At 31.4% G+C, this 12,771-nt stretch overlaps 2 protein-coding genes across 5 annotated transcripts; one reads left to right on the forward strand and one right to left on the reverse strand.

The window, feature by feature from the left end:
- Positions 1-487: 487 nt before the first annotated feature.
- LOC119604086 (anaphase-promoting complex subunit 1-like) lies at positions 488-3,019 on the forward strand. 2 transcript variants are annotated; one of them, XM_037956531.1, is made up of 4 exons: positions 488-963; positions 1,032-1,458; positions 1,537-1,744; positions 2,354-3,019. In XM_037956531.1, the coding sequence occupies exons 2-4, from the start codon at positions 1,369-1,371 to the stop codon at positions 2,599-2,601; spliced, it is 546 nt and encodes a 181-aa protein (XP_037812459.1). In that variant the 5' UTR covers positions 488-963; positions 1,032-1,368; the 3' UTR covers positions 2,602-3,019. The 2 variants fall into 2 exon arrangements, with proteins under 2 accessions (XP_037812459.1, XP_037812460.1); XM_037956532.1 differs by having other exon boundaries at positions 2,429-3,019.
- Positions 2,840-12,565, reverse strand: LOC119604085 (L-asparaginase). Of its 3 annotated transcripts, none has more exons than XM_037956529.1 (6): positions 12,195-12,565; positions 5,398-5,686; positions 5,101-5,336; positions 4,291-5,040; positions 4,040-4,225; positions 2,840-3,970 (listed from the first exon to the last, which is right to left on the reverse strand). In XM_037956529.1, the coding sequence occupies exons 2-6, from the start codon at positions 5,684-5,686 to the stop codon at positions 3,443-3,445; spliced, it is 1,989 nt and encodes a 662-aa protein (XP_037812457.1). In that variant the 5' UTR covers positions 12,195-12,565; the 3' UTR covers positions 2,840-3,442. The 3 variants fall into 3 exon arrangements, with proteins under 3 accessions (XP_037812457.1, XP_037812456.1, XP_037812458.1); XM_037956528.1 differs by lacking the exon at positions 12,195-12,565 and adding an exon at positions 11,236-11,789; XM_037956530.1 differs by lacking the exon at positions 12,195-12,565 and adding an exon at positions 5,872-5,988.
- Between the last annotated feature and the right edge of the window lie 206 nt (positions 12,566-12,771).

The following is a 12,771-nucleotide window of genomic DNA, read 5'->3' on the forward strand; positions in this document are numbered from 1 at the left end:
TCAAAACTAAAGGCCCAAATAAACTATACAAGCGGCTTATCAAACATATTTTTTTCACTCGCACATACACTACACAAACATTGCTCGTACAAACACCGATTTTTTCACGTTTTTGTGGACTTGCAAAAATACAGATGACAATTTTTCTTAGAAAAGTAAATTTTGTGAAAAATTTGTTATTAATAAATATAAAATATACAAACGGTTTGAAAAAAATTCAATATGTTTGTGTAAAAATCAAATTTTTTAAATTTTTATACAAACAAACAGCAAGCATTTGTACAAACACGAAACACTCTCATACACTACACAACAGGCTTGCACAAACGTAAAATATTGGTATGTTTGTCAAGCCGCTTGTGTAGTCTATTTGGGCCTTAAATAACACACTTAACCGATTTTTTCCTGCTCCATTTCGATTACAACATTTTACCATCTCAGAGAAATGCAACTCTGTACTTAGTTACCGTTATCAACAAAGTAAATTTATAAAGTAGACTCAGTAGAACAGCTGACTATTTTTTTTAAAACTCACTTATGGACGAAAATGTCAAAATTGTTTACGTTGCAATTTTTGACAGCTTCAACCAAAGACTTTTATGTCAAATTATTTGCCATATTTGTTTTAGTGGAAAAAAATTAAATTGTGTGTTGTTTTATAAAAAATAAAAATAAAAGTGAAAAAACTTGAATTTTGTGTGGTTTATGTACTAAAAAATTATGAAAAGGTGTATAATTTGCAAGAAAATTTCCAAAAAAGGAAATGGGAGCTTTTTTATTGTCCCCACAGATGAGAGGAGGCGACGAAAGTGGATGGAGGCTTGCAAGATGCAACTCCCGGCACCTGCTTATGTGTGTATGGACCATTTCTCTCCATCAAACAAAACCGGGAGACACTACATTCGAAGATGAGTTTCATTTGTTATCACCAGTACACCCTCTGCAGCCACAGTTTTCCAATAGGTAAGTAGAAAAAGATTTTCTATATTAAGATAACTTTAAGAATTTAATCTGAAATATTCTACTTTCAGAAACAACTTTTGTTTGGGTCTACGTGATCCTGCCGTTAATCGTCTTACTTTAGTTTATAGTTCGGGGAAAATCTTAAGCATTTGTTTAAGTCTCTTGCCTTCAGAACAAAACATCTTATGGGATTTTCAGCTGTTATGCATGATTATAGCAGTAACACTGCTACATCGTTTAGTGCTGAAGATCCAAAGAAAATAAAAAAAAATGATGAAATACATTCGGGTACCGAAGAAGATTGACAATTTATGTTGTCCATTCTAGATGGATCGGATAATAAACCATCAAAAGAAAATTATTCACAATGTACAATATTGATACTACGGCTTGTTTATTCATACAATGCTGGCGATATTTTATAGTTTTCATTTACTCTATGAGGACTTTAAATTGGACGATATTATGCATGCACATTTGTTGCCATTAGCCAAGGTGAGCCAAGCAAAGTTAGCCAGCAATTTAATTTCAAATGAATATTATAAAATATTTGGTTTTATTTTCCTTAATTAGTTTCTGCATCAATTGGCCTACGTAATGCAATTACAATCTTATACTTTTCGTCATGCTATGGATTTTCCTTTGCTGGTGAAAAATTGTTCCAAGACTTGTATTTTAACCGAACAGCATGGTTCTCAAATGTCTTACAAGGAACTTTCACAGGTGCAAGCTCCTAGTGTTTTTAACCAACTGAATGCATTGCCGTATAATTATGTGGAAGGTAATAATAATAATTGTACTTTTGCTACACTAAGGGGGTTATTTCGTAAATCCTTTGCGTTGAACGCATCACCTACACTTCACATTCAAAAGTGAACACTTTATCATACGGAGCTACTCGATCGCGTATTAGGTGAAATCTGTATTCCAACTTTATTGATACATTGGAGCACCGTCACCGAGTTCTATCGATATTACAATGGAGTGACTTTAGCTATGTATGTATATGAAGATTGTGTAATGTTATCCAATCGCCATTCAGCTACAAAATCTGGATAAAATTCATATATGGATATAAGTGCTCTAATTTCAGAGAATGAGTTTCATTGTAGTATCAATAGAAATATATACCAATTTGCGTCCTTTCCCGTACGAGGTCGAGTAGCTTCAATATCACAACTTTTCCATAAAGATAGCTGTTACATGTACATAATTTATTCAATAAAATTTCAAAGCGAACGCCTGAATAAATTAGGTGTTCGATTTGAAGTTTCAAGTGTGTATTTTTCAGGTGATGCGTTTTATAAAATATAATTTTTTATACATTTTTCACAAACAATCACCTGCCATAATGAAGTGTTTTACAAAATACAAATTTAAAAATTGATAGGTGAAGTGAGGCGTAGGGATTTACGAAATTATGCCCTAAATAAAAGTTCAAATTATTCGCAAAATATGAACATAGTCACGGAAGACTCCTTATCGGCTCGTTGTCCACCCTCTAAAAGTGGCATATCACAAATGGAAGGTGCTTTAGATGATGGCATGGATAATATAGGTACCAAATTCTTAAGTCTACGTTATCCGGATGATATGCGCATAACAGATAGATATTACACAATCGCCTGGAACTTCTGATCATGAATTTATTGAGGAGCAAGAAAAACAATTATTTACATTGTGCACTCGTACCATGACTTTACCTTTGGGTAGAGGAGGTATGTTTACTTTAAGAACCAACGGAATCAATGCCAATACCAAAACTATGTCTAACCAGCAAGAAACCTATTAAAGGAACCACTGTTGAAATGCAGCAAATTGAATTCCAGGCCAATATGAGTTTATGGCCAACATTTCATAATGGTGTAGCAGCTGGCCTGAAAATATGATCAAATGCACGGGATGTACCCTCCACCTGGATTGTTTACAATAAGCCAAAACGACCAGCCGAGAATAAGTGAATAAGTCCAGAAGTAGTTTCCATATTTCTTGGAGAAAAAATACTATATTTCTATTAAATGTATGTCAAACTTAAATAAATTGCTGACACATTTTTTATTTATTTGCATTTTTATTTATTCTTAAACTAAACTAATAAAATGTCTTTTACTAAAATATTATTTTTTTGTGTTGTTATCAAAGAAAATTTTTGTAAACAAAGATCATATGATTTTGACAGCAAAGACCTTAAACCAAAAACAAAATCGTTTGTGGTTTTTGTAAATGTTGTATTTGTTGTAGAACTGTCGCTACTTTATTAATTTACTTTGGTTATCAATAGTAGTTTTTTCTATAGCAAAGGAAAGTGACAACAGGAAAAAGTTCTTGTCTACAATAAAATATATTTTATACCTATTATATCTTTAAATTTAATTAATTTAAATGTTTGTGTTTTGTTTATATAATATATGCGTGTGTGCAAAAGTATTTAATTAATAGTGTTGTTGTGTGTTTTTGTTTGTCCTGCAAATTTTACAACTCATTGTGTAGCAAATTTATTCAGTATCACAGCGACATCTTGCTGATCAGCCTTCAGAGCATAATCTAAAGCGGTGAGTCCTAACATATCTGTTTCATTAATTGTATCCATATATTGAAGTAAATATTGCACAATTTCTTCATGGCCATGCAAGGCAGCCACATGTAGTGCTGTACGGCCGGAAGGGTCTGGTTGTGATAGGTCGGCTCCGGCCAATTGATAAGACTTGAGGCGAGTTAGAGAACCTCTGGCTGCAGCGGCACATAGTTGTTCACCCACTGCTCTAGAGGAACCAGTTAAATGAGCACCACAATTTATAAGCATTTGTATAATATCATGATTATCATTAGTAATCGCCTCTATTAGAGGGGTGCGTTCATAGCGATCTCTTATGTGCACGGAGACACCATTTAATAGCAGATGTTTAACCACTGAAATGTTGCCTTCGATACAGGCCAAATGTAAGGCAGTGCGATGATCTTGATTCACACCCGATAGATCAGCGCCATAAGCTTTTAGGTTATTGATCTAAAAGACAAGGGGAAATGAGGAAAATTGTTTTTATTTGTGTATTAAAAAAACATGTTATTGTCAAACCTTTTGTAAGTCTCCGGCTACAACAGCGGCGTTCATCATAGCAGGAAATAGAGTAGCGCCCAGCTGGCTAAGTTCTTGGGGTGAAGATAAATGCAAAGATCTGGCCACAGCATCCACTAGATCGTATTCTTCCATTTTGGGTCCTGAAGTAGAAGTCAGTTCTCCTCTTAGATTTGATTGTATCATCTGTAAAAAGTGTGTGAACAAAAGTTTAAAAAATACAATTGTACACAATTGTTTTAAGCTCTCACCTGTTTCTTTATATCCAAAGGCCATTCACTTTTACCCAATACATAAGACAACTTAGTCAAGGCCGCCTCGGGGGTCATATCAAAGCCGGGCAAAACACCCAGATCAAATAATACTTTTCCTGTCTCATAGATTTCCGACACCGAACCAGTAGGACACTGCGTACAATTTACTATAATCACTCCCCTTTCGGAGGCCTCCTTTAATTCCTTAAGCAAATCTTTACGATTATCTGGTACATTGCCAGAACCAAATGACTGCAAAACAACACCCTTCATGGGTGGTGCCAAAAATGCTCTAAAGGTTGAGGTAGAAATACTGGGAAATATGCGCAAAATGCCCACATTTTCATCCAATTCAGAGTGTACAAAAAATTTCGAAATCTTACAGGGTCTAAAGATTAATCTATAATCAACATCCACATTAATGCCAATACGAGCTAAAGGAGGAACATTTGGCGAATCGAAAGCATCCAAAGAACAGGAGCTTACTTTCACAGTACGATTGCCGCGCATTAGTTTATTGCCAAAGAAAACACAAACCTCGGGTATAACATAATTGCCAGCAATTATTAAAGCCGAGGTAAAGTTATCTTTGCCATCGGTGCGTGTCTCAAAAATGGGTATTTGAGAACCGGTTATTATCACAGTTTTGCCGAGATTCTCTAACATAAATGATAAGGCTGAAGCAGTATAGGATAAGGTATCGGTGCCATGTAAAACCACAAAGCCATCAAAGAATTCATAGGATTGCTAAAAAGAAGAAGATATACAATGAAATGTGTTTTTCTTTGCCTAAGAAATTTTACTTACATAAATATCATTGGCTATTCTAGCCCAATCGTACATGGTCATATTGCTAGAATCCAACAGAGGTTTATATTCTGTTATTTGATAAATAACACGATTACTTTCACCCTGCACATAGGGTAAAACCAATGGGGCCATAGAGGCCGACTGACCAAATCTTTTCTGAGCATATTCCTCATCATGCATATTGGGATATTTGCGTATACGTTTTACCAAAGCATTGGGTATAGGGGCTAAAACTGTTAAGGTATGGTGATTAAAGTCTTGTTTCTTAATAGCTTTCCTAGAGGCTTTACTTACCATTTCTTTCATTTCTCACCATTCCTATGGTGCCTCCCGTATAAATAACCTTAACTCTGGTCTCTTTAGTTTCGGCCGGCATTAGATTTCCCTGACTTGTATTACGTTTAAGAGAAGAACTTTTTGTGGGTGATGGTGGTACTGGTGGGTGGTCTATAGAGGAGGTTGTTGTTAATCTCACATTCATAGAAAGTCCCCTATCATCGGTTTCATCTATATTCGTGTGTGCGCTACCATTACCATTCGTTTGAATATTTATGGGTTCACTGTGACCGTTTTGACAAGACATCTGAAAATTATATGATAGTTAATTTGCAATTAGTACTGCTCGTGTTGTCCTAAGGCTTTTCAAAAATATTATAATAGTGTATTTACACTAAAATAAAAACCAATTAATTTTGGAAAAATAAAATGGATAAAAACTGAACGTTACTCTGAATGTTTTTGAAAACTTTATTAGAATTTTGCACATACATTTGTAAATTTGGAAAAATGTTCCTTTTATTTAGTAAATTTTTTTTAAATAATTCATTTAAATTTATTTACATGAAAAATTTATTTTGAAATATTATTAAAAATTAAAAAATTAATATTTTTTTGACATTTTCTATTACTCATTATATGTAGGTATATGAAAGCTTAATATCAAGAAAACACAAGGTTCCAAATTAAATTTTTATTCGGTTTTTGATAAAATTCCTTTTGCTAGTAGTACTTTTCAACTTTCAATAAGAATTGAAATTGATTATTTTCAAAACATCGGGTACTAGTAAAATTCTATTTAACTGTAGTGTTTAATTCGACAATAATTATAGTTGTATATTCACAAATTAATTGATAAAAATATTATTGAATTAGTAAAATTAGATTTGAAATTTATATCATTAATATAGTAATTACAAGTACGTGTCACTTTTGTTCACAGGATGTGAGTTGTTTAAATCGTTCTATTTAAAAGGTCTGTATTGTAAGGTATTCTATTTATGCATTTTAGGCTCATTTAGGTAACACACTGGAATTTCTAGTGATTTGGACAGGGTTCTCAATACTTTAAACTCTATAAGTGTACTTTTTGTCATTTAAGCTCTGCTATCAAAAGGTTTAAAATCCCTGAGGCAAAACAGCGCCTTAGTCCTCTAAATTTATGTTAAATATTTTTTAATAATAACAAGGAAATAGGAAACTTGGTATTGTTTTCTAAACTTATTGCCTTAACTTAAAGTTAAATTTATTATATAAATATTACTCATTTGACCGTGAAAAGTGTTCTTTATTAAATATTAAACTACATAAATAATTTTTTTAAACTGTTTAAAAAAAGTTCAATTCAAAAATTGCATTAACTTTTAAAGAAGTACTAATACGCTAATTGATTTATAAATGTGTGTGTTGTACGTTTGTGTATTTTATTTATATTTCCAAAAGTGAAAACTTATTATTATTATTATTATTTATTAAACAATAAATAGACAAATAATTTTTAAGTGCTAAAAATATTTAAACAATATTTACCACCAACTATAGAATGAAAACAATGCTTTAGCTGTTTTTTTGCATAAATATCATGTGAGTAATTTGAGTACATGAAAAATAAAGTAGATCAATATCATTTAATAGTCATAAAAAATTGGTGTTATCTTTTATAATGATATATGCTATATATAATCTAAATAATATCCTTTATTTAACATAACTCCTAAATTAGTGCAACATATGTTGTAAGAATCCTTGCCATTGTGTGCCGATATTTCTGTAATACTGCATTTTGCTACTGCATCCGGTACTATTTGCAAGATACAAAATTATTAGTTTATTTTTTTTTTAATTTGTTACACAAATTTAATTTTATTAAACCTGGACCCTGTCTGTTTTATTTCTCATAAGATTTAATCAGTGTTGCCAATTTTTGTTCACCATTTTCCGTCAAAAGCAGCTAGAAAACTTAGTCTTGGTAAAGACCAGACTATACTATAAACTGGACTAGACTATAGACTTGTCGATAGATTGGACTATATACTAGACTATAGACTAGACTGTAGACTGGACTGTAGACTAGACTATAGACTAGACTATAGACTAGACTATAGACTAGACTATAGACTAGACTATAGACTAGACTATAGACTAGACTATAGACTAGACTATAGACTAGACTATAGACTAGACTATAGACTAGACTATAGACTAGACTATAGACTAGACTATAGACTAGACTATAGACTAGACTATAGACTAGACTATAGACTAGACTATAGACTAGACTATAGACTAGACTATAGACTAGACTATAGACTAGACTATAGACTAGACTATAGACTAGACTATAGACTAGACTATAGACTAGACTATAGACTAGACTATAGACTAGACTATAGACTAGACTAGAGACTAGACTATAGACTAGACTATAGACTAGACTATAGACTAGACTATAGACTAGACTATAGACTAGACTATAGACTAGACTATAGACTAGACTATAGACTAGACTGTAGACTAGACTGTAGACTGGACTGTAGACTAGACTATAGACTAGACTATAGACTAGACTATAGACTAGACTATAGACTAGACTATAGACTAGACTATAGACTAGACTATAGACTAGACTATAGACTAGACTATAGACTAGACTATAGACTAGACTATAGACTAGACTATAGACTAGACTATAGACTAGACTATAGACTAGACTATAGACTAGACTATACTAGACTATAGACTAGACTATAGACTAGACTATAGACTAGACTATAGACTAGACTATAGACTAGACTATAGACTAGACTATAGACTAGACTATAGACTAGACTATAGACTAGACTATAGACTAGACTATAGACTAGACTATAGACTAGACTATAGACTAGACTATAGACTAGACTATAGACTAGACTATAGACTAGACTATAGACTAGACTATAGACTAGACTATAGACTAGACTATAGACTAGACTATAGACTAGACTATAGACTAGACTATAGACTAGACTATAGACTAGACTATAGACTAGACTATAGACTAGACTATAGACTAGACTATAGACTAGACTATAGACTAGACTATAGACTAGACTATAGACTAGACTATAGACTAGACTATAGACTAGACTATAGACTAGACTATAGACTAGACTATAGACTAGACTATAGACTAGACTATAGACTAGACTATAGACTAGACTATAGACTAGACTATAGACTAGACTATAGACTAGACTATAGACTAGACTATAGACTAGACTATAGACTAGACTATAGACTAGACTATAGACTAGACTATAGACTAGACTATAGACTAGACTATAGACTAGACTATAGACTAGACTATAGACTAGACTATAGACTAGACTATAGACTAGACTATAGACTAGACTATAGACTAGACTATAGACTAGACTATAGACTAGACTATAGACTAGACTATAGACTAGACTATAGACTAGACTATAGACTAGACTATAGACTAGACTATAGACTAGACTATAGACTAGACTATAGACTAGACTATAGACTAGACTATAGACTAGACTATAGACTAGACTATAGACTAGACTATAGACTAGACTATAGACTAGACTATAGACTAGACTATAGACTAGACTATAGACTAGACTATAGACTAGACTATAGACTAGACTATAGACTAGACTATAGACTAGACTATAGACTAGACTATAGACTAGACTATAGACTAGACTATATACTAGACTGGACTAGACTAGACTATAGACTAGACTATAGACTAGACTATAGACTAGACTATAGACTAGACTATAGACTAGACTATAGACTAGACTATAGACTAGACTATAGACTAGACTATAGACTAGCTAGACTAGACTAGACTAGACTATAGACTAGACTATAGACTAGACTATAGACTAGACTATAGACTAGACTATAGACTAGACTATAGACTAGACTATAGACTAGACTATAGACTAGACTATAGACTAGACTATAGACTAGACTATAGACTAGACTATAGACTAAGACTATAGACTAGACTATAGACTAGACTATAGACTAGACTATAGACTAGACTATAGACTAGACTATAGACTAGACTATAGACTAGACTATAGACTAGGACTATAGACTAGACTATAGACTAGACTATAGACTAGACTATAGACTAGACTATAGACTAGACTATAGACTAGACTATAGACTAGACTATAGACTAGACTATAGACTAGACTATAGACTAGACTATAGACTAGACTATAGACTAGACTATAGACTAGACTATAGACTAGACTATAGACTAGACTATAGACTAGACTATAGACTAGACTATAGACTAGACTATAGACTAGACTATAGACTAGACTATAGACTAGACTATAGACTAGACTATAGACTAGACTATAGACTAGACTATAGCCTAGACTATAGACTAGACTATAGACTAGACTATAGACTAGACTATAGACTAGACTATAGACTAGACTATAGACTAGACTATAGACTAGACTATAGACTAGACTATAGACTAGACTATAGACTAGACTATAGACTAGACTATAGACTAGACTATAGACTAGACAATAGACTAGACAATAGACTAGACTATAGACTAGACTATAGACTGGACTATAGACTAGACTATAGACTAGACTATAGACTAGACTATAGACTAGACTATAGACTAGACTAGACTAGACTAGACTATAGACTAGACTATAGACTAGACTATAGACTAGACTATAGACTAGACTATAGACTAGACTATAGACTAGACTATAGACTAGACTATAGACTAGACTATAGACTAGACTATAGGAAGACTATAGACAGACTATAGACTAGACTTTAGACTAGACTATAGACTAGATAATAGACTAGAAGAATAAACTATAGACTAGACTATTAACAATTATCGGAATTAAGGTGAAACTCAACACCGATATATTATTATAAAAACTTAAAGTTAAAATATACTCGTAATCGGATTAGGGTACCATCCTATGATCGACCATGCCCGACTATGCTTTACTACTTGTTTAATTACAAATTTGTATACACAATTTTTTTTGATGATAATGAAAAATGAAGAAGTAAAATTTACGTATGTTTGCTAATCATAATATGTTAGTATTTTTCTATTGTCTGGCGAATATTTTGTTTGAATTATATATAATTTGACCAAGGTAGGTAGGTGTGTAGGTATTTGCCCACGATTTGATAAGAGATTTTTTCTTTCTTAATTTAGCATGAATGAATTATTGGCGTTTTATATGAAAGGAATGTGACTAACTTTATGATTATTACTTTTTTCAAGAGGATATCATTTTAGAAAAACAAAGAAAAGATCGCACCTCGAATTATCCCTAATCAAAAAACATTTATTCTTCAAAAGCTTTATTTATTATTAAGACGTTCAGTCGCAGTGATGTAGTGCTTCGGTTCTTAAATTAAAATGTTCTGATTGCAACTAATTTCTGTTATAGCAGTATGGCAAAGTCATTCCATACTTGTCTATTAATTTGGTAGTGTAGTACTATAACAATCTCTTTACTCAAAATGATGACACATTAACAAATTATTTCACTTAATGTTTAATTACTTTTTGAAAGTAAAATCGAATAAAGTGTGTTCACATTTACACACAATTAGTAGCAATTTCTGTTGAAAAGCCTCATTAGTGTAAAATTCCAGTGTAAATAGATTTTTTTTTATTTCACTGATAACCTGTCAATGCAAAAAATAAAACTGACCCTTACTAATTAAGAGGAATTATCAGCCCCTTACTGCAGTAAACAAAAATTTTGAATACATAACAAAACACTCCTACGAAAATCAATATTTTTCTAGACGATTTATCCTACTTACTTTTTAATAATTTTATCACTAAATAAAAGATTCCACAAATTTGTTTATTTAAAAGAACACACAATTTTGCTGTTGTTTTACTTTCTTTTTATTCCACTTTGCGGTTTATTTTTATTTTTTTATGTTTAATTTTATTTATTTTTCAAAACACATGTATTTATTTAATGTGTTCGTACAAACTTTTTTATCTAATATTAAAATTTCAAACACGCTTTTTTATCTTTTATAAGAAAAGTTAGAGTAACTTTTAGTTTTAATTTAACTTGATTTTATTTTAATTATTTAAACAATTGTTATTTTCATTAACGTAGTTTAAATTGTTCTCCCTTAATTAACTTCAAAAAATTATAGCCAAAAATTTGCTTAAACTTTTTTTGTGTATATTTATTTATATATATATTAGATATTTTTTCTAATTTATTTTCTTTTTGCACTTGTTTTTGGCAGCCGAAATATTTTACGCACACCCAATTTTTATTAATTTTCATACAATTTTGAAATTTGCGTCTTAACGGAAGCACTTTAGGAATGAAACTGAATTCTCAGTTGTAGTAAAGCGAAAGTATAGACCGTCTGTGTCCATGACTAGAGCACAACCACCATATGTTCTTTCAAATGTTAAATGTTTTAGTACACTGGACACTAGTAAAACGGCTGAAGGGAATTGTGTGGAAAGAAGTAATAGACAAATAGAATATATCTATAGATGATAAATAGACTGATAGGTAGATAGATAGATAGATAGATAGATAGATAGATAGATAGATAGATAGATAGATAGATATATATAGATAGATAGATAGATAGATAGATAGATAGATAGATAGATAGATAGATAGATAGATAGATAGATAGATAGATAGATAGATAGATAGATAGATAGATAGATAGATAGATAGATAGATAGATAGATAGATAGATAGATAGATAGATAGATAGATAGATAGATAGGTACAAACTTTTTTATCTAATATTAAAATTTCAAACACGCTTTTTTATCTTTTATAAGAAAAGTTAGAGTAACTTTTAGTTTTAATTTAACTTGATTTTATTTTAATTATTTAAACAATTGTTATTTTCATTAACGTAGTTTAAATTGTTCTCCCTTAATTAACTTCAAAAAATTATAGCCAAAAATTTGCTTAAACTTTTTTTGTGTATATTTATTTATATATATATTAGATATTTTTTCTAATTTATTTTCTTTTTGCACTTGTTTTTGGCAGCCGAAATATTTTACGCACACCCAATTTTTATTAATTTTCATACAATTTTGAAATTTGCGTCTTAACGGAAGCACTTTAGGAATGAAACTGAATTCTCAGTTGTAGTAAAGCGAAAGTATAGACCGTCTGTGTCCATGACTAGAGCAACAATCCACCCATATGTTCTTTCAAATGTATAAATTGTTTTAGTAAACATCTGGACTAGTAAAACGGCTGAAGGGAATTGTGTGGAAAGAAGTAATAGACAAATAATATATCTATAGATGATAATAGACTGATAGGTAGATAGATTAAGATAGATATATAGATA

Source organism: Lucilia sericata, unplaced genomic scaffold (assembly GCF_015586225.1).
Source record: "Lucilia sericata isolate MDLA Ls3-8-SP2 unplaced genomic scaffold, ASM1558622v1 Contig000360F_arrow, whole genome shotgun sequence".
Lineage (NCBI taxonomy): Eukaryota > Metazoa > Arthropoda > Insecta > Diptera > Calliphoridae > Lucilia > Lucilia sericata.

Bases quoted from the DNA above. Each gene is read 5' to 3' on its own strand.
- LOC119604086 (XM_037956531.1), top strand. From the start codon at position 1,369: ATGCTGGCGATATTTTATAGTTTTCATTTACTCTATGAGGACTTTAAA. The intron at 1,459-1,536 runs GTGAGCCAAGCA...TTCCTTAATTAG, and splicing joins ATTTGTTGCCATTAGCCAAG to TTTCTGCATCAATTGGCCTA. The intron at 1,745-2,353 runs GTAATAATAATA...AAAAATTGATAG, and splicing joins GCCGTATAATTATGTGGAAG to GTGAAGTGAGGCGTAGGGAT.
- LOC119604085 (XM_037956529.1), bottom strand. From the start codon at position 5,686: ATGTCTTGTCAAAACGGTCACAGTGAACCCATAAATATTCAAACGAAT. The intron at 4,226-4,290 runs GTGAGAGCTTAA...CACTTTTTACAG, and splicing joins CTTTGGATATAAAGAAACAG to ATGATACAATCAAATCTAAG. The intron at 3,971-4,039 runs GTTTGACAATAA...CTTGTCTTTTAG, and splicing joins TAGCCGGAGACTTACAAAAG to ATCAATAACCTAAAAGCTTA.